Source organism: Pseudophryne corroboree, chromosome 3, assembly GCF_028390025.1.
Source record: "Pseudophryne corroboree isolate aPseCor3 chromosome 3, aPseCor3.hap2, whole genome shotgun sequence".
Lineage (NCBI taxonomy): Eukaryota > Metazoa > Chordata > Amphibia > Anura > Myobatrachidae > Pseudophryne > Pseudophryne corroboree.
In genome coordinates this window covers 732,585,618-732,610,412 of record NC_086446.1, presented here as the reverse complement: position 1 = coordinate 732,610,412, position 24,795 = coordinate 732,585,618, and the positions used below count along the sequence as shown (strand labels likewise).

General features: G+C 46.6%; 1 protein-coding gene across 1 annotated transcript in view; it reads left to right on the top strand.

The window, feature by feature from the left end:
- Positions 1-24,795, top strand: part of PTPRE (protein tyrosine phosphatase receptor type E) — a 297,445-nt gene that overhangs the window by 234,309 nt on the left and 38,341 nt on the right. The window contains exons 13-15 of the mRNA XM_063962220.1: positions 6,711-6,860; positions 17,535-17,628; positions 18,787-18,863. Coding sequence (XP_063818290.1) covers positions 6,711-6,860; positions 17,535-17,628; positions 18,787-18,863 — 321 coding nt within the window. The remainder of the gene's footprint in view (positions 1-6,710; positions 6,861-17,534; positions 17,629-18,786; positions 18,864-24,795) is intronic.

The window sequence follows — 24,795 nt, the reverse complement described above, 5'->3', positions numbered from 1 at the left end:
AGCTCTGTATCATTTTATAGTATGCAAATTATAGATGTTACTTCAGTGCTGATTGGTTGCCATGGGCAACTTCTCCACTGGCTCACTTCTCTGCTCTTATCACTGCTTAGTAAATGTCCCCCTAAATTGCTGGTCAAGATAGTCTCACGAATTACAAGAGCATTGTTGAAGGTGTTCCCGTACTAACGAGTGGCCTGTTTTTTGTAGCCTTACAGATAGTATTTGAGCATTGTATTGGCACGAGCACATGATTAGGCGCATGTAAACCAGTGTAAAATAAGAATTTACTTACCGATAATTCTATTTCTCATAGTCCGTAGTGGATGCTGGGAACTCCGTAAGGACCATGGGGAATAGCGGCTCCGCAGGAGACTGGGCACAAAAGTAAAAGCTTTCTGACTAGCTGGTGTGCACTGGCTCCTCCCCCTATGACCCTCCTCCAAGCCTCAGTTAGGATACTGTGCCCGGACAAACGTACATAATAAGGAAGGATCTTGAATCCCGGGCAAGACTCATACCAGCCACACCAATCACACCGTACAACTTGTGATCTGAACCCAGTTAACAGTATGATAAACGTAGGAGCCTCTGAAAAGATGGCTCACAACAATAAACAACCCGATTTTTGTAACAATAACTATATACAAGTATTGCAGACAATCCGCACTTGGGATGGGCGCCCAGCATCCACTACGGACTATGAGAAATAGAATTATCGGTAAGTAAATTCTTATTTTCTCTGACGTCCTAGTGGATGCTGGGAACTCCGTAAGGACCATGGGGATTATACCAAAGCTCCCAAACGGGCGGGAGAGTGCGGATGACTCTGCAGCACCGAATGAGAGAACTCCAGGTCCTCCTCAGCCAGGGTATCAAATTTGTAGAATTTAGCAAACGTGTTTGCCCCTGACCAAGTAGCTGCTCGGCAAAGTTGTAAAGCCGAGACCCCTCGGGCAGCCGCCCAAGATGAGCCCACTTTCCTTGTGGAATGGGCTTTTACAGATTTTGGCTGTGGCAGGCCTGCCACAGAATGTGCAAGCTGAATTGTACTACAAATCCAACAAGCAATCGTCTGCTTAGAAGCAGGAGCACCCAGCTTGTTGGGTGCATACAGGATAAACAGCGAGTCAGATTTTCTGACTCCAGCCGTCCTGGAAACATATATTTTCAGGGCCCTGACTACGTCCAGCAACTTGGAGTCCTCCAAGTCCCTAGTAGCCGCAGGCACCACAATAGGCTGGTTTATGTGAAACGCTGAAACCACCTTAGGGAGAAATTGAGGGCGAGTCCTCAGTTCTGCCCTGTCTGAATGAAAAATTAGGTAAGGGCTTTTATATGACAAAGCCGCCAATTCTGAGACACGCCTGGCTGAAGCCAGGGCTAACAGCATGACCACTTTCCATGTGAGATATTTCAATTCCACAGTGGTGAGTGGTTCAAACCAATGTGATTTTAGGAGACTCAACACTACATTGAGATCCCAAGGTGCCACTGGAGGCACAAAAGGAGGCTGTATATGCAGTACCCCTTTGACAAACGTCTGAACTTCAGGCACTGAAGCCAGTTCTTTTTGGAAGAAGATCGACAGGGCCGAAATTTGAACCTTAATGGACCCTAATTTAAGGCCCATAGATAGTCCTGTTTGCAGGAAATGCAGGAAACGACCCAGTTGAAATTCCTCTGTAGGGGCCTTCTTGGCCTCACACCACGCAACATATTTTCGCCAAATGCGGTGATAATGTTTTGCGGTTACATCCTTCCTGGCCTTGACCAGGGTAGGGATGACTTCATCTGGAATGCCTTTTTCCTTCAGGATCCGGCGTTCAACCTCCATGCCGTCAAACGCAGCCGCGGTAAGTCTTGGAACAGACAAGGTCCCTGCTGGAGCAGGTCCTTCCTTAGAGGTAGAGGCCACGGGTCCTCTGTGAGCATCTCTTGAAGTTCCGGGTACCAAGTCCTTCTTGGCCAATCCGGAGCCACGAGTATAGTTCTTACTCCTCTCCGTCTTATAATTCTCAATACCTTGGGTATGAGAGGCAGAGGAGGGAACACATACACTGACTGGTACACCCACGGTGTTACCAGAGCGTCCACAGCTATTGCCTGAGGGTCCCTTGACCTGGCGCAATACCTGTCTAGTTTTTTGTTGAGGCGGGACGCCATCATGTCCACCTTTGGTTTTTCCCAACGGTTTACAATCATGTGGAAGACTTCTGGATGAAGTCCCCACTCTCCCGGGTGGAGGTCGTGTCTGCTGAGGAAGTCTGCTTCCCAGTTGTCCACTCCCGGAATGAACACTGCTGACAGTGCTATCACATGATTTTCCGCCCAGCGAAGAATCCTTGCAGCTTCTGCCATTGCCCTCCTGCTTCTTGTGCCGCCCTGTCTGTTTACGTGGGCGACTGCCGTGATGTTGTCCGATTGGATCAATACCGACTGACCCTGAAGCAGAGGCCTTGCTTGGCTTAGGGCATTGTAAATTGCCCTTAGTTCCAGGATATTTATGTGAAGAGACGTTTCCATGCTTGACCACAAGCCCTGGAAATTTCTTCCCTGTGTGACTGCTCCCCAGCCTCTCAGGCTGGCATCCGTGGTCACCAGAATCCAGTCCTGAATGCCGAATCTGCGGCCCTCTAGAAGATGAGCACTCTGCAACCACCACAGGAGAGACACCCTTGTCCTTGGAGATAGGGTTATCCGCTGATGCATCTGAAGATGCGATCCGGACCATTTGTCCAGCAGATCCCACTGAAAAGTCCTTGCATGGAATCTTCCGAATGGAATCGCTTCGTAAGAAGCCACCATCTTTCCCTGGACCCTTGTGCATTGATGCACTGACACTTGTCCTGGTTTCAGAAGGTTCCTGACTAGCTCGGATAACTCCCTGGCCTTCTCCTCCGGGAGAAACACCTTTTTCTGGACTGTGTCCAGAATCATCCCTAGGAACAGTAGACGTGTTGTTGGAATCAGCTGCGATTTTGGAATATTTAGAATCCACCCGTGCTGACGTAGCACCACCTGAGATAGTGCTACTCCGACCTCTAACTGTTCCCTGGATCTTGCCCTTATCAGGAGATCGTCCAAGTAAGGGATAATTAAGACGCCTTTTCTTCGAAGAAGAATCATCATTTCGGCCATTACCTTGGTAAAGACCCGTGGTGCCGTGGACAATCCAAACGGCAGCGTCTGAAACTGATAATGACAGTTCTGTACCACAAACCTGAGGTACCCTTGGTGAGAAGGGTAGATTGGGACATGGAGATAAGCATCTTTGATGTCCAGAGACACCATATAGTCCCCTTCTTCCAGGTTCGCTATCACTGCTCTGAGTGATTCCATCTTGAATTTGAACCTTTTTATGTAAGTGTTCAATGATTTCAGATTTAAAATCGGTCTCACCGAGCCGTCCGGCTTCGGTACCACAAACAGCGTGGAATAATACCCCTTTCCCTGTTGTAGGAGGGGTACCTTGATTATCACCTGCTGGGAATACAGCTTGTGAATAGCTTCCAATTCTGCCTCCCTGTCGGAGGGAGACGTTGGTAGAGCAGACTTCAGGAACCGGCGAGGGGGAGACGTCTCGAATTCCAATTTGTACCCCTGTGATACTACCTGCAGGATCCAGGGGTCCACTTGCGAGTGAGCCCACTGCGCGTTGAAATTTTTGAGACGGGCCCCCACCGTGCCTGAGTCCGCTTGTAAAGCCCCAGCGTCATGCTGAAGACTTGGCAGAAGCGGGGGAGGGCTTCTGATCCTGGGAAGAGGCTGCCTGCTGCAGTCTTTTTCCCCTTCCTCTGCCCCGGGGCAGAAATGAGTGGCCTTTTGCCCGCTTGCCCTTATGGGGACGAAAGGACTGAGTTTGAAAAGACGGTGTCTTTTTCTGCTGAGAGGTGACCTGGGGTAAAAAGGTGGATTTCCCAGCCGTCGCCGTGGCCACCAGGTCTGACAGACCGACCCCAAATAACTCCTCCCCTTTATACGGCAAAACTTCCATATGCCGTTTGGAATCCGCATCACCTGACCACTGTCGTGTCCATAAACTTCTTCTGGCAGAAATGGACAACGCACTTACTCTTGATGCCAGGGTGCAAATATCCCTCTGTGCATCTCGCATATATAGTAATGCATCCTTTAAATGCTCTATAGTCAATAATATACTGTCCCTATCCAGGGTATCAATATTTTCAGTCAGGGAATCCGACCAAGCCACTCCAGCGCTGCACATCCAGGTTGAGGCGATTGCTGGTCGTAGTATAACACCAGTATGTGTGTATATACCTTTTAGGATATTTTCCAGCTTTCTATCAGCTGGTTCCTTGAGGGCAGCCGTATCAGGAGACGGTAACGCCACTTGTTTTGATAAGCGTATGAGTGCCTTATCTACCCTAGGGGGTGTTTCCCAACGCGCCCTAACCTCTGGCGGGAAAGGGTATAATGCCAATAATTTATTAGAAATCAGCAGTTTTTTATCGGGGGAAACCCACGCTTTGTCAGTCACACACCTCATTTAATTCATCTGATTCAGGAAAAACTATGGGTAGTTTTTTCACACCCCACATAATACCCCTTTTTGTGGTACTTGTAGTATCAGAAATGTTCAAAGCCTCCTTCATTGCCGTGATCATGTAACGTGTGGCCCTACTGGACATTACGTTTGTCTCGTCACCGTCGACACTGGAGTCAGTATCCGTGTCTGGGTCTGTGTCGACCATCTGAGGTAACGGGCGCTTTAGAGCCCCTGACGGTGTTTGAGACGCCTGGACAGGCACTAACTGATTTGCCGGCTGTCTCATGTCGTCAACAGTTTTTTGCAAAGTGCTGACACTGCCACGTAATTCCTTCCATACTACCATCCAGTCAGGTGTCGACTCCCTAGGGGGTGACATCACTATTACAGGCAATTGCTCCGCCTCCACATCATTTTCCTCCTCATACATGTCGACACAATCGTACCGACACACAGCACACACACAGGGAATGCTCTGATAGAGGACAGGACCCCACGAGCCCTTTGGGGAGACAGAGGGAGAGTTTGCCAGCACACACCAGAGCGCTATATATATGCAGGGATAACCTTATATAAGTGTTTCTCCCTTCTATAGCTGCTGTATATGTATTTTCTGCCAATTAGTGCCCCCCCTCTCTTGTTTTACCCTGATTCTGTAGCAGGACTGCAGGGGAGAGTCAGGGAGCCGTCCTTCCAGCGGAGCTGTGAGGGAAAATGGCGCTTGTGTGCTGAGGAGATAGGCTCCGCCCCCTTCACGGCGGCCTTTTCTCCCACTTTTTTTAGGAAATCTGGCAGGGGTTAAATGCATCCATATAGCCCAGGAGCTATATGTGATGCATTTCTTTAGCCATATAAGGTTTAAAACATGTTTTATTGCGTCTCAGGGCGCTCCCCCCCAGCGCTCTGCACCCTCAGTGACCGGAGTGTGAAGTGTGCTGAGAGCAATGGCGCACAGCTGCAGTGCTGTGCGCTACCTTATTGAAGACAGGAACGTCTTCTGCCGCCGATTTTTCCGGACCTCTTCGCTCTTCTGGCTCTGTAAGGGGGCCGGCGGCGCGGCTCCGGGACCCATCCAGGCTGAACCTGTGATCGTCCCTCTGGAGCTAATGTCCAGTAGCCAAGAAGCCCAATCCACTCTGCATTCAGGTGAGTTCGCTTCTTCTCCCCTTAGTCCCACGATGCAGTGAGCCTGTTGCCAGCAGGTCTCACTGAAAATAAAAAAAACTATTTAAAACTTTTACTCTAAGCAGCTCTGGAGAGCTACCTAGCATGCACCCTTCTCGGCCGGGCACAAAAATCTAACTGAGGCTTGGAGGAGGGTCATAGGGGGAGGAGCCAGTGCACACCAGCTAGTCAGAAAGCTTTTACTTTTGTGCCCAGTCTCCTGCGGAGCCGCTATTCCCCATGGTCCTTACGGAGTTCCCAGCATCCACTAGGACGTCAGAGAAATAACAATAATGTAACGTTGCGACATGGGAGAGACAAACCGCTCCATTGTCATCTGACTGTCGTATACTGTACATGCACCACTTATATTACACAACTCACCCCCACCACAGCACCTAAACATACATCAGTTGATTTTTCCCATTGGTGAGAAAAGAAAGTAAGAGCAAGATATGTTCTGTTGTTGCAAGATGTATCCAGCCTTTTAAATAGTGGGAAAGTTGCCCATAGCCATCTATGAACTTCTACCTATCATTTTATAGACTTTCCTTATTTGTATATGCTAGGAAGAAGCTGATTGGTTGGTGTGAGCAACTTCTTCTCCACTTTTTAGGAGGGAAAATATTGCGCCTGTTATTATGTACATTGGTATTATGGCTAGCTGGAATAGATCATCAGAGAAAGCTAAGATGTAATTGACAAAGGAGACAAAAATGACAGGCGGTAATACCATTTGGTATCACCGTTTTACTTGTGCCGCCATCAGCAGCTCTGTCAAACCATAAAAGCTTCTGCGTATGTGCCAGTTGGACATACAGTAGAGGTCTGTTTGCACATTGTTCAAAAATGATGCCGTACTGCCATGTTTTCCAGGAGCTTCCTGACCTGCTGCGTGTCTGGGTTATTCGGATTGGTTCTGCTACAGTTTAACCATATTGGTTTACGTGTTGAGATTTACAAATAAATAATCAGCTGAGTACTGGAGATCTTTCCCAAGACCTATCCTGGTTCTCTTATACATTTGTCACTCTTCTAGATGCAGTATTCCTTCATTTATCAAGCCTTACTAGAATACTACCTCTACGGTGACACAGAACTTGACGTGGCCTCTCTAGAAAAACACCTTCAGACGCTGTACAGTCCAGCACCACACTTTGAGAAAGTTGGCCTTGAACAAGAATTTAAGGTAAGCAATTAACTTGAAAAGTCATCAGGATCATGATGAATGAGAAAGATACACAAAACAGATTTTCCCCACACACCAAGGGTCATTAGCAATAAGATTTGAAAAACAATATGGTAGTAGAAAATTCAGAGATCTTAGTTACATGCATTTGCAAAAATATGGTTAAGCCTCCAGGCCAACATCAAGGCTTCTCTGATACTGGAGGTCCCTAACACTGCATGATAAAGGTACCCAGTCTTGGCCTTATATAATATATCTAAATTGAGAGCCATTTTACCAAGAGTCACCACTAGGTCCTCCAAATGGCACAACAGGAATCGGCATGCTCTCTAAATGCAGGCCCTATCTATGACTCTCTAAACCGAAGTATAAAATGGAAGTTGCTCAATCAAATTAGTAAAACCCCTCAGGTGCTGAAAGGTAAGGGGTGTTCTAAACTAGAAATATACACAAAACAGATTTTCCCCAGCATACCAGGGGGCATAAGCAATACGTTTTTATGAATGAGGCAAGTAACAGTCTCTACACCAGGACGTTTTGGTGTGGGCAGTAGTGTAACTGACCTCTAAGGGGTTTTTCGCTCAAACGTTACACACTTCTTTACAGTGTATTTAATAGGCCTCGTGTCAACGTGGTCTGTACACCGCATACAACAGTAATAGAATACAGGGTTAGCATGGTCTCCACGGTCATCTTGGAGCTCATCGCTGTGTCACCAGTGACACCACTATCTGATCGCAGGGCAGCAAAAAATGCAGCCCAGCGATCAGGTCTGAATTACCCCCCTTGTATCCAGTAGCCTTGGGCTTCGTTCAGATGCAAACCTAGTCATTCTGCTGCCTCCTGGTTATCCTCCTATGTAAACCGAGATCCGGTCTTTAGGTCGACACTATTGGTCGACAGTAAGTAGGTCGACAGGGGTTCTAGGTGGACATGACAAAAGGTCGACATGAGTTTTTCACATTTTTTAAACTTTTTCATACTTTACGATCCACGTGGACTGCGATTGGGAATGGTAACCAGTGCTGAGCGCAGCGAGGCACCTTGCCCGAAGCATGGCGAGCGGACACGGTGCACTTATTGGGGTTCCCGGTCACTGTACGGAGAAAACGGCACCAAAAAAAGTAAAAAAACTCATGTCGACCTAGAGTCCCTGTCGGCCTAGAAACCATTTTGACTTACTGTCGACCAATAGTAGTCGACCTACGTTTAATCTACCTAACATACCACACCCGTGTAAACCATAATTGTTCTGGCTTTGTCTGATAATCCTGATACTTACTGACATGATACTGCATGTAGCTTTGGGTCCATTGTACTTTCTCAGAATACTTACTTTTTTTTTACCTATGACTTATTCCTCTTGGCCTTTTTTTTCAGTTAAAACAGGATTTTAATACCTACCGGTAAATCCTTTTCTTCTAGTCCGTAGAGGATGCTGGGGTCCACTTCAGTACCATGGGGTATAGACGGTTCTGCAGGAGCTATGGGCACTTTAAGACTTTTCAAGGGTGTGAACTGGCTCCTCCCTCTATGCCCTTCCTCCAGACCTCAGTATAGGAACTGTGCCCAGGGAGACGGACATTTTGAGGAAAGGATTTACTTTTAATTTAACGGTGCGATTCATACCAGCTCACACCTTGCCGCACAACATGGCATTCAACATAACACATGCCAACGGGCATGAACAATTTGCAGCAACATGCTGAAAAATAACCATAAGACAACACTTGTGTAACTACAAACTAACAACTGCAGGTGAAGTACGCACTGGGTCGGGCGCCCAGCATCCTCTACGGACTAGGAGAAAAGGATTTACCAGTAGGTATTAAAATCCTGTTTTCTCATACGTCCTAGAGGATGCTGGGGTCCACTTTAGTACCATGGGGTTATACCAAAGCTCCAGTACGGGTGGGAGAGTGCGGATGACCCTGCAGCACCGATTGACCAAACTTGAGGTCCTCATCGGCTAAGGTGTCAAACTTGTAAAACTTTGCAAACGTGTTTGCCCCTGACCAAGTAGCTGCTCGGCAAAGTTGTAATGCCGAGACCCCCCGGGCAGCCGCCCAGGATGAGACCACCTTTCTAGTAGAATTGGCATTTACCGACTTCGGTATCTGCAATCCTGACGTGGAATGAGCGTGCTGAATTGTCCCTCTGATCCAGCGCGCAATGGTCTGCTTAGAAGCAGGACACCCAATTTTGTTGGGAGCATACAGGACAAACAGAGCCTCTGTTTTCCGTATCCGAGCTGTTCTTGCGACATAAATTTTCAAAGCTCTAACCACATCAAGAAACTTTGATGCAGTGAAGGTGTCAGTAGCCACTGGCACCACAATAGGTTGGTTTATATGGAAAGACGAAACCACCTTTGGAAGAAATTGTTGGCGAGTTCTCAGCTCCGCCCTATCTTCATGGAAGATCAGGTAAGGGCTCTTGTGAGACAAGTCCCCCCAATTCAGACACCCGCCTTGCGGATGCCAAGGCCAAGAGCATCACCACTTTCCAAGTGAGAAACTTCAATTCTATCTCCTGCAGAGGTGCAAACCAATCTGAAGGAACTGCAACACCACATTAAGGTCCCAAGGTGCCACTGGAGGCACAAATGGAGGTTGGATGTGCAGCACCCCTTTCACGAACGTCTGAACTTCTGGAAGGGAGGACAATTGTCTTTGAAAGAAAACTGACAAGGCCGAAATCTGGACCTTGATTGAACCCAATCTTAGGCCCACATCCACACCTGCCTGCAGAAAATGGAAAAAACGTCCTAACTAAAACTCTTCGGTAGGAGCCTTCTTGGATTCACACCAAGACACATATTTTCTCCAAATACGGTGGTAATGTTTAGACGTTACTCCTTTCCTGGCCTGAATAAGAGTGGGAATGACTTCCTTGGGAATAACCTTTCGGGTTAGGATCCGGCGCTCAACAGCCATGCCGTCAAACGTAGCCGCGGTAAGTCTTGATACACGCACGGCCCCTGCTGCAGCAGGTCCTCGCGAGGAGGAAGAGGCAGAGGATCTTCTATGAGCAACTCCTGAAGATCTGGATACCAAACCCTCCTTGGCCAGTCTGGTGCAATGAGGATTGCTTGAACCCTTGTTGTTCTTATTATTTTGAGAACTTTTGGTATTAGTGGAAGTAGAGGGAAGACATATACCGACCAAAACACCCACTGGGTCACCAGTGCATCCACTGCTATTGCTTGAGGGTCACTCGACCTGGAACAATATCTCTGAAGCTTCATGTTGAGACGAGATGCCATCATGTCTACTTGAGGAACTCCCCAAAGACTTGTCACCTCTACGAAGACTTCTTGGTGGAGGCCCCACTCTCCTGGATGGAGATCGTGTCTGCTGAGGAAGTCTGCTTCCCAGTTGTCCACTCCCGGAATGAAAACTGCTGACAGAGCTCTTACATGTCTTTCTGCCCAGAGGAGGATCTTTGTCACCTCTGCCATTGCCGCTCTGCTTTTCGCTCCGCCTTGACGGTTTATGTACGCGACTGCTGTTACATTGTCCGATTGGATCTGCACGGGTTGATCTTGAAGAAAATGCACCGCTTGTAGAAGGCCGTTGTAAATGGCTCTCAATTCCAGAACGTTTATGTGAAGACAGGTTTCCTGACTTGACCATTTTCCTTGGAAGCTTTTTCCTGCTCCCCAGCCTCGGACACTTGCATCCGTGATTTCTAGGACCCAGTCCTGAATCCCGAACCTGCGTCCCTCTAACAGGTGAGAACTGTGTAGTCACCACAGGAGTGAAATCCTGGTTTTGGAGGACAGGATTATCTTCTGGTGCATGTGTAGGTGGGATCCGGACCACTTGTCCAACAGGTCCCACTGGGATACTTTGGCATGGAATCGGCCAAACTGTATGGCCTCGTAGGCCGCTACCATCTTTCCCAACAACCGAATGCATTGATGGATCGACACTCTTGTTGATTTCAAAATTTGCTTGACCATTCTCTGGATTTCCAGAGCCTTTTCCACTGGAAGAAATACCCTCTGTACCTTCGTGTCCAGTATCATCCCCAGAAAGGACAATCTTGTTGTCCGTTCCAACTGTGACTTTGGATAATTCATGATCCAACCGTGTTGTTGGAGTACTGACAGGGAGAGTGCAATGTTCTGCACCAACCGTTCCCTGGATCTCGCTTTTATCAGGACATCGTCCAGGTAAGGAATTATATTGACTCCTTGTTGTCGAAGGAGGACCATCATCTCTGCCATCACCGTGGTGAACACCCTCGTTGCCGTGGAGAGCCCGAACGGCAACGTCTGGAACTGGTAATGGCAATCCTGTACTGCGAATCTCAGATACGCTTGATGAGGAGGATAAATGGGAACATGTAAGTAAGCATCTTTTATGTCTACTGATACCATGAAGTCCCCTTCCTCCAGACTGGAAATCACTGCTCTCAGAGATTCCATCTTGAACTTGAACTTTTTAGGTAAAGATTCAGAGATTTCGGAACCACGAAGAGGCTTGAATAAAACCCTTCTCTCTGTTGTGACAAGGGTACCAGTACAATGACTTGATCCTGACATAATTTTTAAATTGCAGCTGATACTACTTCTCTGTCCGGAAGAGAAGCTGGCAAGGTCAATTTGAAAAATCGGCATGGGGGACGTCTTGAAACTCCAGTTTGTATCCATGGGACACTATTTGCAAGACCCATGGGTCCAGGCCCGAGTGAACCCAGAGCTGACTGAAAAGTTTCAGACGTGCTCCCACCCGAAAGGACTCCCGCAAGTGAGCCCCAGCGTCATGCTGCAGATTTGGCAGAAGCAGGGGTTGATTTCTGTTCCTGCGATCCTGGAGACGCTTCGGACTTCTTTCCTCTTCCCCTCCCTCTACCTGCAAAGAAAGGGGAACCTTTACCCTTATTGTATCTGTTGGGACGAAAGGACTGCATCTGAGAGTGATGTGACTTTTTCGCCGGCGCAGGAGCATAAGACAAGAATGTCGACTTACCTGCAGTAGCCGCAGAGACTAAAGCATCCAGCCCATCTCCAAACAAGGCCTTTATACGGGAGTGCCTCCATATTTCTTTTGGAATCTGCGTCAGGAGCTAATGGTGTCCTGTCAGCCAGAAGCAGAGCCATGAAACTATTCAGGAAGTGGTTCCTACTTCTGCCCCCTAAGTCCCACGAAGCAGGGAGACTGTTGCCAGCAATCCTCCCTGAAAATAAAAAAAACTAACATAAAGTCTATCAGAGAAACTCAGTAGAGCTCCCCTGGAGTGCATCCAGTCTGCCTGGGCACATTTTCTAAACTGAGGTCTGGAGGAGGGGCATAGAGGGAGGAGCCAGTTCACACCCTTGAAAAAGTCTTAAAGTGCCCATGGCTCCTGCGGAACCGTCTATACCCCATGGCACTGAAGTGGACCCCAGCATCCTCTAGGACATATGAGAAATAATGAAATCTGTTACGTTATTTATCATGAGATAACATTCATAAAATGTTAGGGCCTGGTGAGCACTGGATGATTGTTAATTATGTTTTGACATGTAAAGACACAGATTTGAAAGATGTGCAATGCCGCAGATATCAGACAGACGGGTGTGATATGATATGCCGACGGTTTGGATGCTGGTGGTCACATGACCGACCGCGTCCTCCTGGCTTTAAGAATGCAGACAGCGGACGGGGTAATTAATTTACCCCTCCCCTGCACCCTACCTTAACCCGCCTGGGTTGTGGCTAGGGCTTAGATAGTGAAGGTGTCGGCTACGGCTAATCAGAGGGGGTGGCGGCTAGGGCTAAAACTAGGGGGTGGGGGCTACGACTAACCCCCCCTGTAGTGCCTTACCCACCAAGGTCCCCAACCCTCACCACAATACTTACCATCGGGATGCCGCTGGTCGGGGTTCCGGTAGGGATGACCATCGAACATTGATGATTCATAATTATCAATGGTTTATGGACGATGTCGAATACGTTTGCCATCGATGGGAGAGAACCAGATAGTTTCCCTCCATCGATGGCACAACATAAACAAATATTTTTATTAAAATTTTTTTGCAATGTGCTGGGACACCGCACAATGGGGGTCATTCAGACCCGATCGCACGCTGCATTTTTTCGCAGCCGGACGATCGGGTCTGAACTGCGCATGTGTGTGACCCGCAATGTGCAGGCGCGTCAGCCACCAGCAACGGCTGTCGTCGGGCAGCGGCGAATCTTACGAAGATAGCAACCGCACGGGCAATCGCAAGATGATTGACAGGCAGAAGGCGTTTCTGGGTGGCAACTCACCGTTTTCTGGGAGTGTCCGGAAAAACGCAGGCGTGCCCAGCCGTTTCCAGGGAGGGTTCCTGACGTCAGCAACATCCTGGATCGTCGCAGCGGCTGAGTAAGTCCTGGGCTGTGCAGAAACTGCACTAACTTTTGTTGGTGCAGCTCACTGCACAGCCGATCGCACCCCTGCACAGCGTTTACCCCATCCCCTGTAGGCGGCGATTATCTGGTCGCAGCAGTGCAAAAAAACCACCTGCGTGCGACCAGGTCTGAATTAGGCCCATAGGGTCTAAATCAGATCTGATAGTAGCAGCAATGTTGTTAGCAGATGGTCATGTGCAGGGGGGGCAGATGTAACATGTGCAGAGAGAGTTAGATTTGGGTGGGTTATTTTGTTTCTGTGCAGGGTAAATGATGGCTTCTTTATTTTTACACTGCAATTTAGATTTCAGTTTGAATACACCCCACCCAAATCTAACTCTCTCTGCACATGTTTCATCTGCCCCACCTGCACCGCACATGGGGCGTAATTCCAAGTTGATCGCAGCAGGAATGTGCACTGCAGGGGAGGCAGATATAACATGTGCAGAGAGAGTTAGATTTGGGTGGGTTATTTTGTTTTTGTGCAGGGTAAATACTGGCTGTTTTATTTTTACACTGCAAATTAGATTGCAGATTGAACACACCACACCCAAATCTAACTCTCTCTGCACATGTTATATCTGCCCCCCCCCTGCAGTGCACATGGTTTTGCCCAACTGCTAAAAAAATTCCTGCTGCGATCAACTTGGAATTACCCCACATGGAGCATAATTCTGAGTTGATCGCAACATCAAATTTGTTAGCAGTTGGGCAAAACCATGTGCACTGCAGGGGGGGCAGATATAACATGTGCAGAGAGAGTTAGATTTTGGTGTGGCGTGTTCAAACTGAAATCTAAATTGCAGTGTAAAAATAAAGCAGCCAGTATTTACCCTGCACAGAAACAAAATAACCCACCCAAATCTAACTCTCTCTGCAAATGTTATATCTGCCCCCCCTTCAGTGCACGTGGTTTTGCCCAATTGCTAACAAACTTGCTGCTGCAATCAACTCACAATTACCCCCATAGCTCCACCCCCGAAGTCTTGCACCCAGGCTGTGATTGGCCCGCGGGCCATTCACTGAAAGGCAGGGATGACCATCGGCGGATGAAACCATCGATGGTTCCCATGTCATAGTTGGTCACTCACAGATAGGGTTACCACCTCATCCCTTTAATTCTGGACACATATTAATTACACAGGTTCTGTGGCTGGCTGACTTGAAGACTCCATTTCACCTGGTTTTAATCAGCCACAGAACCTGTAAAATTAATGTGTCCAGAGTTAAAGGGATGAGGTGGTAACGCTACTCACAGCTTCACCATCAATGGCAATCCCTAAGTTCCGGCGCCGGGATTCCGCGAGGTGTCGGGATTCTGGGGTCGGTCTCCTGACCACATCCCAGATAGACAGGCACTTGCAGGAAGCTCACAGCACAGAACTAGAATCTCCACACAATACTACAGTCACAGGATCACCTTACAGATGGGAGTTGTTGGTAGCAAATGTCAGTGTTCTAGCTTTCCAGCCTTTTCACTCATTGCATACGGATTTATATGTAGTACTAGAAACCCAGAAACAAAGCCAAAACTCCAACTGGTGTTACATCCAGACCACCGGCAACCTCACCGCATCACACCCATTAGTACGGGTTGGGTTTGCATGACCAGCGGTCTACCGATGGCTGGAGGGGGCGAGCGCAAGGAAGCCCCTTGCGGGTTCAGTGGCTTGCTGCGCTCGCCACCGGCTCTGTTCCCACGAGTGGGAATAGTCCCTGTTGGTTGGCATGCCGACCGGTGGGATATTCAGATGTCGGGATCCCGGCATCAGTATTGTGACCAGCGGTCAGGCAGTCTCCTGACCGCCGGTCATATAACGGGTGTAGTACGGGTGACCGGTGGTCTCCTGACCGCCGGTCAGCTTACCGACGCCGGGATCCCGGCGGGGAGGGGCGAGTGCAGCAAGCCCCTTGCGGGCTTGCTGCGCTCGCCACGCTGCGGGCTCGGTGGCGACCTGCGGTCGCCACGGGTTCTATTCCCACTCTATGGGTGTCGTAGACATCCACGAGTGGAAATAGTCCCTGTTGGTCGGCATGCCGACCATCGGGACAGTGACCCGTTGGGCTGGTGGAGGAGGTCATGTGACTGTCGGTCAGCTGACCGGCGGTCACATGAATATCACCCCATATAATTACATCCCATTTGTACACAGGTAGCATTGAAATCATCTGCATGTGCGAGAAATGGCTGAAAGTCATACTCTAATCAAAAGAGCTAATAATTCCTTTAGTCCATAAGCATATAATAATAGTGTTTATCATAACACTGTATGCAGTGGGCCGCACCAGGTTCATCATTACAAAGGACATGAAAGCCTACAGTATAATTAGTAGGTAACACCTTAATAGTTTATAGTGTTGGCTCTGTGATCCCTGTTTTGGATATCTGACCATGGTTACACGACACCTTTTATAATGCTGGGACGTATCGTCTGCATTCTCGCTATATTAATCACACTCATGAATGCTGCGGAGACGCAGATGCTAAACTGGCAGCAGCAAAAATACTTCTGAAAGAGGTCCACTGTGTAGCTCTCACTTATTTATAAAGTAAAAAAATGATGCTACCAGTGCGTAACACTGATGGAGAGGTGTATCGAGCCTCGGAGAGCGATAACGTGAAGAAGTTGCACAAAGTAACCAATCAGCTTATAGCTGTCATTTATCTAGCACAGTATTTGAAGTGACAGTTAAGCTGATTGGATGATTTTGGTAACTACTCCAATTTATCTCTCTCTAAGGCTTGATACATCTCCCCTTGAGTGCGAATTGCAGTGATACTATGTGAATACGTGGGCTGGCCTGAGCTGTAATGGGGAAATATGCGCTCTTTGGTGAGACTGTGAAAGTAAAGTGGTTTCCATGACAACAGAACTCTCACCAGCTACTTAGGAAGTGAGAGTGGTAAACTAGATCCATTCAGTGAAGTGACTGTTCAGGTAATAACAGGGGAGAATCCTGATTCCGTGTCATAGACTTACATCTTTCCATAATGGCAGCATTCAGCTGGGAGAGAAGACTAGGAAATGACAACTTGTGTAGCCGGATCTACTTCCATAAACCTGTAAAGGTGACCGATACACTTGACGTTAAAGTTCCGTCGTAGCAAGCAGCTTCCCATTTTTCCAGATTTCACTTTCTATCAGGAATTCAGTGGTGTTATTAAATAGTGAAGCATAGTCTGCCATATACATGCATCTGCCTCCTTTTACATTCTGCATTTCTCCAACATCTGCTACATGTTTTGCAGTTACTTGCAAATTGCAAAGTATCACAGAACATTATTTAGGAAAGGAGCGGATCTTACTGTTCTCTTCCCACTGTACTACAAGACACTGTTTGGGCTAAATTTATCACGCAGCGCTTTTCTAAGCCACTACATCTGCAGCAGTTTCAGACACTGGCTATAAAGGGTCAATTACCTTCATTACAAAACGTGTCTGGTTTAATATTGTACACAATTGTTGCCTTAAATTCAGCCATAGAAAACAACGAAACGCGGCACCTTTGAAAATCGCCCGCATAATAAACTCAGCCCATAAAGTTCCCTACACACAGTACGGGTTGGCAGATTTGTGGACGTAATCAATATTCAGTGTTTCTTGTATCACTGGTTCCTAAGGAACAGGGGGCAGATGTATTAACCTTGAGAAGGCTTAAGGAAGTGATAAACCAGTGATAAGTGCAAGGTGATAAACCCACCAGCCAATCAGCTCCAATATGTAAATGAACAGTTAGGAGCTGATTTGCTGGTGCGTTTATCACCTTGCAATTATCACTGGTCTATCACTTCCTTATGCCGTCTCCCGGCTTAATACATCTGCTCCTGAGTCACTGAATTTTCATGAATATTAACTCATCTCTCCAAAATAGCTGCCTCTACTGTTTGTAGGCAACAAGTATGGCTTAAGGGGTCCATACATCTAGCCTGTTTTGGAGCCAATCACCCATCCTGCCAATGCCAGGTAATCTGAGAAATTCAACATGTCAAGATCGTCAATTCAGGGATTTTTAACATGTTGACTTTCCCTAATTCCCCGATGGATCAGCGATTATCGATGTCTGCTGTTTGGCCCACCTTAAACACGACCGATGTAAAATACCAGGGTTCTTTTACAAAGATTTAAAACACCATAATCACCATACATATTGATTTCATTTGCCACCCATTGTTTTATGTGAGGAAAAACATGTACTTATAATGGTGGCTAATACATTCCGTTTCGGCAAACATTTTTTTATATGTCCGTTTTATTCCCGATGTACAATTGTGTTTTTCCTGTATTTGTAGAAACTAACAAACGTACGAATAATGAAAGAGAACATGAGGGCCGGAAACCTACCAGCCAACATGAAGAAAGCCAGGGTCATCCAGATTATCCCGTGTAAGTTACAGCTGACCGATATTAGCCACACGTATAGCTGGGAATGAAACCGGACAAGTGTTGGTTCTGGTGCTGGCATTACTGTTGAAGCATTTTACCGCTGTGTATTAATGGGATGTAGTCATGTGACCGACGGTCTCACAACACCTCCCCCTACATCCCGCCCCCTTAGAATACAGACAGTCGGGGAGTATTCCCACTCATGGGTGTCCTCGACACCCATAGAGTGGGAATAGAACCTGTGGCGATCTCAGCCTGCTACTGTGCCCGCAGCAAGCCCGCAGGGGGCTTGTTGCGCTCACCTCCCCACCCCCACCGTACATCTCGATGCTAGGATCCTGGCGATCTCCTGAGCGCCGGTCACGCATACCCAACCTGTATTAATAGCTATGGGATCTATTCATGAAGCAGTGAAAAGAGTGGAGAAGTGAGCCAGTGGAGTGCACAGTAGTCAGACGTAACTGTACCCATGCTGCTTGTGCAGAACTAAATGCGCCCATATGCTACGTTGTATGTGTATCAGCGACCACACGCTTGGTTTCATAGTCGCCACCATTATCCATGCACATTTGCGCCGGCCTTATCTTTGGAGCTGAAGAGCCGCCTGCAAAAGGTGCATGTACGCATATGCGCAAATCTTCTTAACATGCAATTCTGTGAACAGGCCTCGCTACACTTTGCCTACAGCCAACGCCCCATTACCGCCCAATCACCCCTTCAGCTGCAAGTAGGGATGTAGAATGGCCTGCAGTTATGTACAATTGGCTCTATAGCATGTGCGTTGCTGTAACACCCGCAAACAGCTTGTGTACTAATCTGCATAAGCCCCACGCTGTCTATGCTGCTCTGTCTGATTAGCACTGCATGTTTGTGATGTCCAGCTAGCTGGATACAGTGTCACAGTCTGCTCTGGATTAGCTGTATAAGAAGATGTGCAGAGTTGACGTGAAGCATATTATCAGTATTTCTGCAACCACCTGTGCGCATGCAGATTATTGGAGCAGAGTTCCCATGCACAACACCGCTAAGGACTACTTAATAAACCCTCAAGGTTTCTAAAGTCATTTAATACCCCATTAAACTAATAGGCTTACATTGTCGGCGACCGTACTCTGAGTGCATTATATCTGCATAATTATGTTTTATTTTAATGCTCAGATGACTTCAACCGAGTGATCCTGTCAATGAAGAGAGGTGAAGAGTACACAGACTATATCAACGCATCGTTCATTGATGTACGTACTACATGAGACAGGCAGTGTGATGTGGTCACATGGCGCATTTACATATGTTTAATATGTTTACTATCTATGCAAAGATTTATCATACATGCTAAAGAGGACAAGTGGATCTGTTACCCATAGCAACCAATCAGATTCTACCTATCATTTTGGAGAATGCACAAGATAACAGCTAGAATCTGATTGGTTGCTAGGGACAACACCTCCATTTCTCCTCTTTAGAAGGTTTGCTAAATCTCCCCCTGAGAACGTAACTTTAGGCAAAACCGATAACATAGCTTGCGTTACATTGGGTGAGATTTATAAAATATAAATAAACCTCAGTTTCACTCCCCTCGCCTTTTTCACTCCCCTCTCCTTTGTCACTCCCCTCTCCTTTGTCACTCCCCCAGCCTTTGTCACTCCCCTCTCCTTTGTCACTCCTCTCCCCTTTGTCACTCCTCCCCTTTGTCACTCCTCTCCTTTGTCACGCCCCTCTCCTTTGTCACTCCCCTCTCCTTTGTCACTCCCCCAGCCTTTGTCACTCCCCTCTCCTTTGTCACTCCCCCAGCCTTTGTCATTCCTCTCTCCTTTGTCACTGCCCTCTCCTTTGTCACTCCCCTCTCCTTTGTCACTCCCCTCTCCTTTGTCACTCCCCCAGCCTTTGTCATGCCTCTCTCCTTTGTCACTCCCCTCTTCTTTGTCACTCTCCCAGCCTTTGTCACTCCCCTCTCTTTAGTCACTCCCCCAGCCTTTGTCTCTCCCCCAGCCTTTGTCACTCCCCTCTTTTGTCACTCCCCTCTTTTGTCACTCCCCTCTCCTTTGTCACTCTCCTCTCCTTTGTCACTCTCCTCTCCTTTGTCACTCACCTCTCCTTTGTCACTCCTCTCTCTTTTGTCTTTCCCCCAGCCTTTGTCACTCTCCTCTCCTTTATCACGCCCTTCTCCTTTATCACTCCCTGAGCCTTTGTCACTCTCCTCTTTTTTGTCATTTCCCTCTCTCTTGTCACTCCTCTCTTCTTTGTCACTCATCTCTCCTTTGTCTCTCCTTTGGGAATTGGGAATTAATTCAGTGGACATTACTAGACGTTTAACTGCTAGGACCATTTTCCCCCACTATAGGGAAGAAGAATGAATAACAGTAGCCTAGCAGTCATTGCCCACTTTAGTACAAAACATTTCCTAGAGACATACTCACTGGGTAAAAATGTTTAAATCCCAGTGAGAATTATTAGGACATTACACATTAAGTCCAAATCGAGATAAATCCCCAATTTGTTTTTAAATTGAGCCCTTTCTCCTTTTTTATATATATATATTTTCAGGCAGACAAGACCTATATGGTCTTTTTTCTTTTATTGAACGGAATATTAAAAGTTATGTTTTAGTTAAGATTTATGGAAGAAAAGAGTGCACCACACAAAAGCCTTCTTTGGTTGGGACTCACAAGCAGTCTCTCCAACCCCTCTTTGCCATATTGCACCCTCTACATCCCCTGGATTGCAACATGGTGTGTCCAGGTGCATCCCCTATTGCACAACATGGTATGTACAGGGGAATCACCTGCATTGCAACATGGTATGTCCCCCCTGCATTGCATCATGGTTTGTCCAGGTGCAAAGGTACTTTTATTTATTTATTTCCTTTGCTCCTCTCACAGCTCTGAACGAGCCCTTGTATGAGTGTCTTTCTCTATGTCAAACAGCTGTGAATGAGCCCATGTATGTTTGTCTTTCTCTGTGTCTAACAGCTGTAAACGAGCCCTTGTATGAGTGTCTTTCTCTATGTCTAACAGCTGTGAATGAGCCCATGTATGTTTGTCTTTCTCTATGTCTAACAGCTGTAAACGAGCCCTTGTATGAGTGTCTTTCTCTATGTCTAACAGCTGTGAATGAGCCCATGTATGTTTGTCTTTCTCTATGTCTAACAGCTGTAAACGAGCCCTTGTATGAGTGTCTTTCTCTATATCTAACAGCTGTGAATGAGCCCTTATTTGTGCGTCTTTCTCTGTGTCTGACAGCTGTGAATAAGCCCTTATTTGTGCATCTTTCTCTAAGTCTAACAGCCCTGTATGTGTGTGTCTTTCTCTTTGTCTAACAGCTCTGAATGAGCCCCTGTGTGTGTCTTTCTCCTTGTCTAAAGGGGGGTACACACGTAGAGATGTGTGCTTAAATTCTAAGCAATCTGACATCTCTCCGTGTGTATGCCCCATAGCGATAGCGATACGCTGCCCCATGCAGGGCCGGCAACAGACATCTTGGGGCCCGGTACAGTGATATCTTTGGGGCCCCCTAAGAGGAACGGAATTTACTGCGCTATATAAACAACTGTTATTAAATAAATATATATATATATATTTATCTACAGTATACAGATATATAAATATGTATATCTCTCCTTCCTCCCTCGGACCCCCACACACACCACGGTCTGTCTCTCCCCAATAACTTTATGATGATTCCCTGCTCACATACCTGCCGGACACAAAGTGGTATAAAATTGGGGCCCCTCTGACCCTTGGGGCCCAGTACAGGTGTCCCCTTTGACCCCCCTGTCGCCGGCCCTGGCCCCATGTACCGCTATTGTTGACTCTAGATTGTGCCTGCATGTAGGCACAATCTAGTCAGATCTCTCACTTCACCACTGGATAGTAATTATGGCCCAAATGTATTAAGCCTTAAAAAGTGATAAAGTGGAGAATGGTAAAGGGGTCTATTTATGAAGCAGTTATAGAATGTCTTAGAAAAATGACTGTTAGGAGCCGATTTGTTGGTACTTTATCACTCTTTGGGGTCTATTCACGAAGCAGTGAAATGTGTGGAGATATGAGCCAGTAGAGAAGTTGCCCATGGCAACCACTTAGCTGCTACATATAATTTTATAGAATGCACTGATTGGTTGCCATGGGCAACTTCTCCACAGGCTCACTTCTCCACACTTTTCACTGCTTCATGAATAGACCCCAAAGAGTTATAAAGTACCAACAAATCGGCTCCTAACAGTCATTTTTCATAGACATCCTATAACATGGCAGTTAGGAAACTGATCGGCTGGTCATTTATCACTCTATGGGGACTATTCATGAAGCAGTGAAGAGAGGGGAGAAGTCAGCCAGTGGCGAAGTTGTTGCCACCTGGGGCCAGGGGACTACCCCCCCCCCCCCCCCCATACACACTTTCTTGGCACCACTGCCCGTAGCAGACAACCTGCAACACTGAAGGGCTGTATAAGTGGGCCTCAAAACTTCAAAAGGACCTCACATTACTCCTAATCTCATTAATAACTTTCATTAAAGAGGGTGACCCCTATCATGTAAGAGCATACAGTATCCGCAAATGCTACAATTACAGCAAATTAATATGGGAACACAGCAGGAAGTAGCTCGGGCCACATGTGCCCCTAGGGCCGCCTGCTGTCTATCTCTACAAGAAGTGTGACAAGGATTATCTATAGATATGTAAATATCATGCCTAAAGACAGCCGGGTTCCTGGCCTGCAGTGTTTAGTCTGTCACCTCACCCCCAGAAGCCGGCAGCCTTTCAGTGTGTAAACAGTCTGCATTGTTTCCTTCTGTAGGGTTACACATCAGCCCATGTACAGGACGATACAGGAAGATGCAGGGGAAAGCTAAAGGGGGGTACTCACGGAGAGATCCATGCTTAAAATCTAAGCAATCTGACTAGATTGCTTAGATTATAAGCACAGATCACTCGTGTGTACCCCCCACAGCGATAGCGATGTGCGGCCCTGTGCATCGCTATAGCAGGTGCTAGATTGGCCTGCATGCAGGCTCAATCTAGCAGGTCGCGCATTTCACCCGCTGGGTGAAGTGAGCGGCCCCCCGTCCTCCCCCCGCCTCGCTCAGCACACATCGTGCTGTGATGAGTGGGGGAGAGATGTGTGCTGAGCAGTTCTCTCCCATGTATATGGACCTTAACATTTATTCCTGCCTACAGTGGCCCTAGATGAGTTCCAGCATTTCTCTGCATCAGACATTTCTCAAGCTATACTGTATGTGAACTAACTCTCTATCTCTCTCTCTGTATAGATAGATAGATAGATAGATAGATAGATAGATAGATAGATAGATAGATTGATATGAACTACATATACCACTGTACTATGTATTGCTTTAGAAATTAAACACTAGATTTAAAATGTCGCTGCTGCAATGAAATAAACTAATACTATATGTTTAGTACAATCTTTTGGACTGCCGTCTATTCCTGGATTATATTACCCTTCTATTCTGGCACCTGCATCTGACTTTTATTTTTTTGGTTTTATATATATATATATAAAAGATATATATAGAAAGATACATATATATCTATACTGTGTGTATGTGTATACACACATACATACATACACACAGTATAGATATACACACATACATACATACATACATACATACATACATACATACATACATACATACACACAGTATAGATATATATGTATCTTTCTATATATATCTTATATATATATATATATATATATACACTGCTCAAAAAAATAAAGAGAACACTTAAACAACACAATGTAACTTCAAGTCAATCACACTTCTGTGAAATCAAACTGTCCACTTAGGAAGCAACACTTATTGGCAATCAATTTCACATGCTGTTGTGCAAATGGAATAGACAACAGGTGGAAATTATAGGCAATTAGCAAGACACCCCCAATAAAGGAGTTGTTCTGCAGGTGGTGACCACAGACCACTTCTCAGCTCCTATGCTTTCTGGCTGATGTTTTGCTGCCTTCAACATCCTCCAGCATGACCGGTTTGGTAGTGGGTCAGTAATGGTGTGGGGTGGCATTTCTTTGGGGGGCCGCACAGCCCTCCATGTGCTCGCCAGAGGTAGCCTGACTGCCATTAGGTACCGAGATGAGATCCTCAGACCCCTTGTGAGACCATATGCTGGTGCGGTTGGCCCTGGGTTCCTCCTAATGCAAGACAATGCTAGACCTCATGTGGCTGGAGTGTGTCAGCAGTTCCTGCAAGATAAAGGCATTGATGCTATGGACTGGCCCGCCCGTTCCCCAGACCTGAATCCAATTGAGCACATCTGGGACATCATGTCTCGCTCCATCCACCAACGCCACGTTGCACCACAGACTGTCCAGGAGTTGTCGGATGCTTTAGTCCAGGTCTGGGAGGAGATCCCTCAGGAGACCATCCGCCACCTCATCAGGAGCATGCCCAGGCGTTGTAGGGAGGTCATACAGGCACGTGGAGGCCACACACACTACTGAGCCTCATTTTGACTTGTTTTAAGGACATTACATCAAAGTTGGATCAGCCTGTAGTGTGACTCCAAATCCAGACCTCCATGGGTTAATAAATTTGATTTCCATTGATAATTTTTGTTGTCAGCACATTCAACTATGTAAAGAACAAAGTATTTAATAAGAATATTTCATTCATTCAGATCTAGGATGTGTTATTTTAGTGTTCCCTTTATTTTTTTGAGCAGTGTATATATAAAATATACTAGCTGTTCTACCCGTTCTTCGCACGGGAGTTTCTGATTTTCATGGTTGTAAAATAAATGAGTGTTAAAAATTTGGTAAATCTAAAAAGATGTAAATTTAAGACGTCTTAATGTAAGTAAATATTAATCCATGGTTCTCGGTGTTACCTGAGGAGCACGCGTAGCAGATATGGTATAAAGTGACAGGACTATTTTTGTAGTTTATAAAATTCTACACACTGGAGGTGCAATCCAAGTGTGGATCTGATTGTCCATTTGGGCGTTATCGTTCACGCAACGCAAGCCACGCATCGGTAATTATGTCATATCAACCCCCTGTTCATCGCGTTAGGGTAGGTTTATTAAAATTCTGGTTATGTAGTTTTCCTATTTTCTACTTGAAGAATACCTACGGTATGTTATATTTCAGAATTAGTGGTGAGTGAGGGCTTTCACATCTATCTATCTATCTAT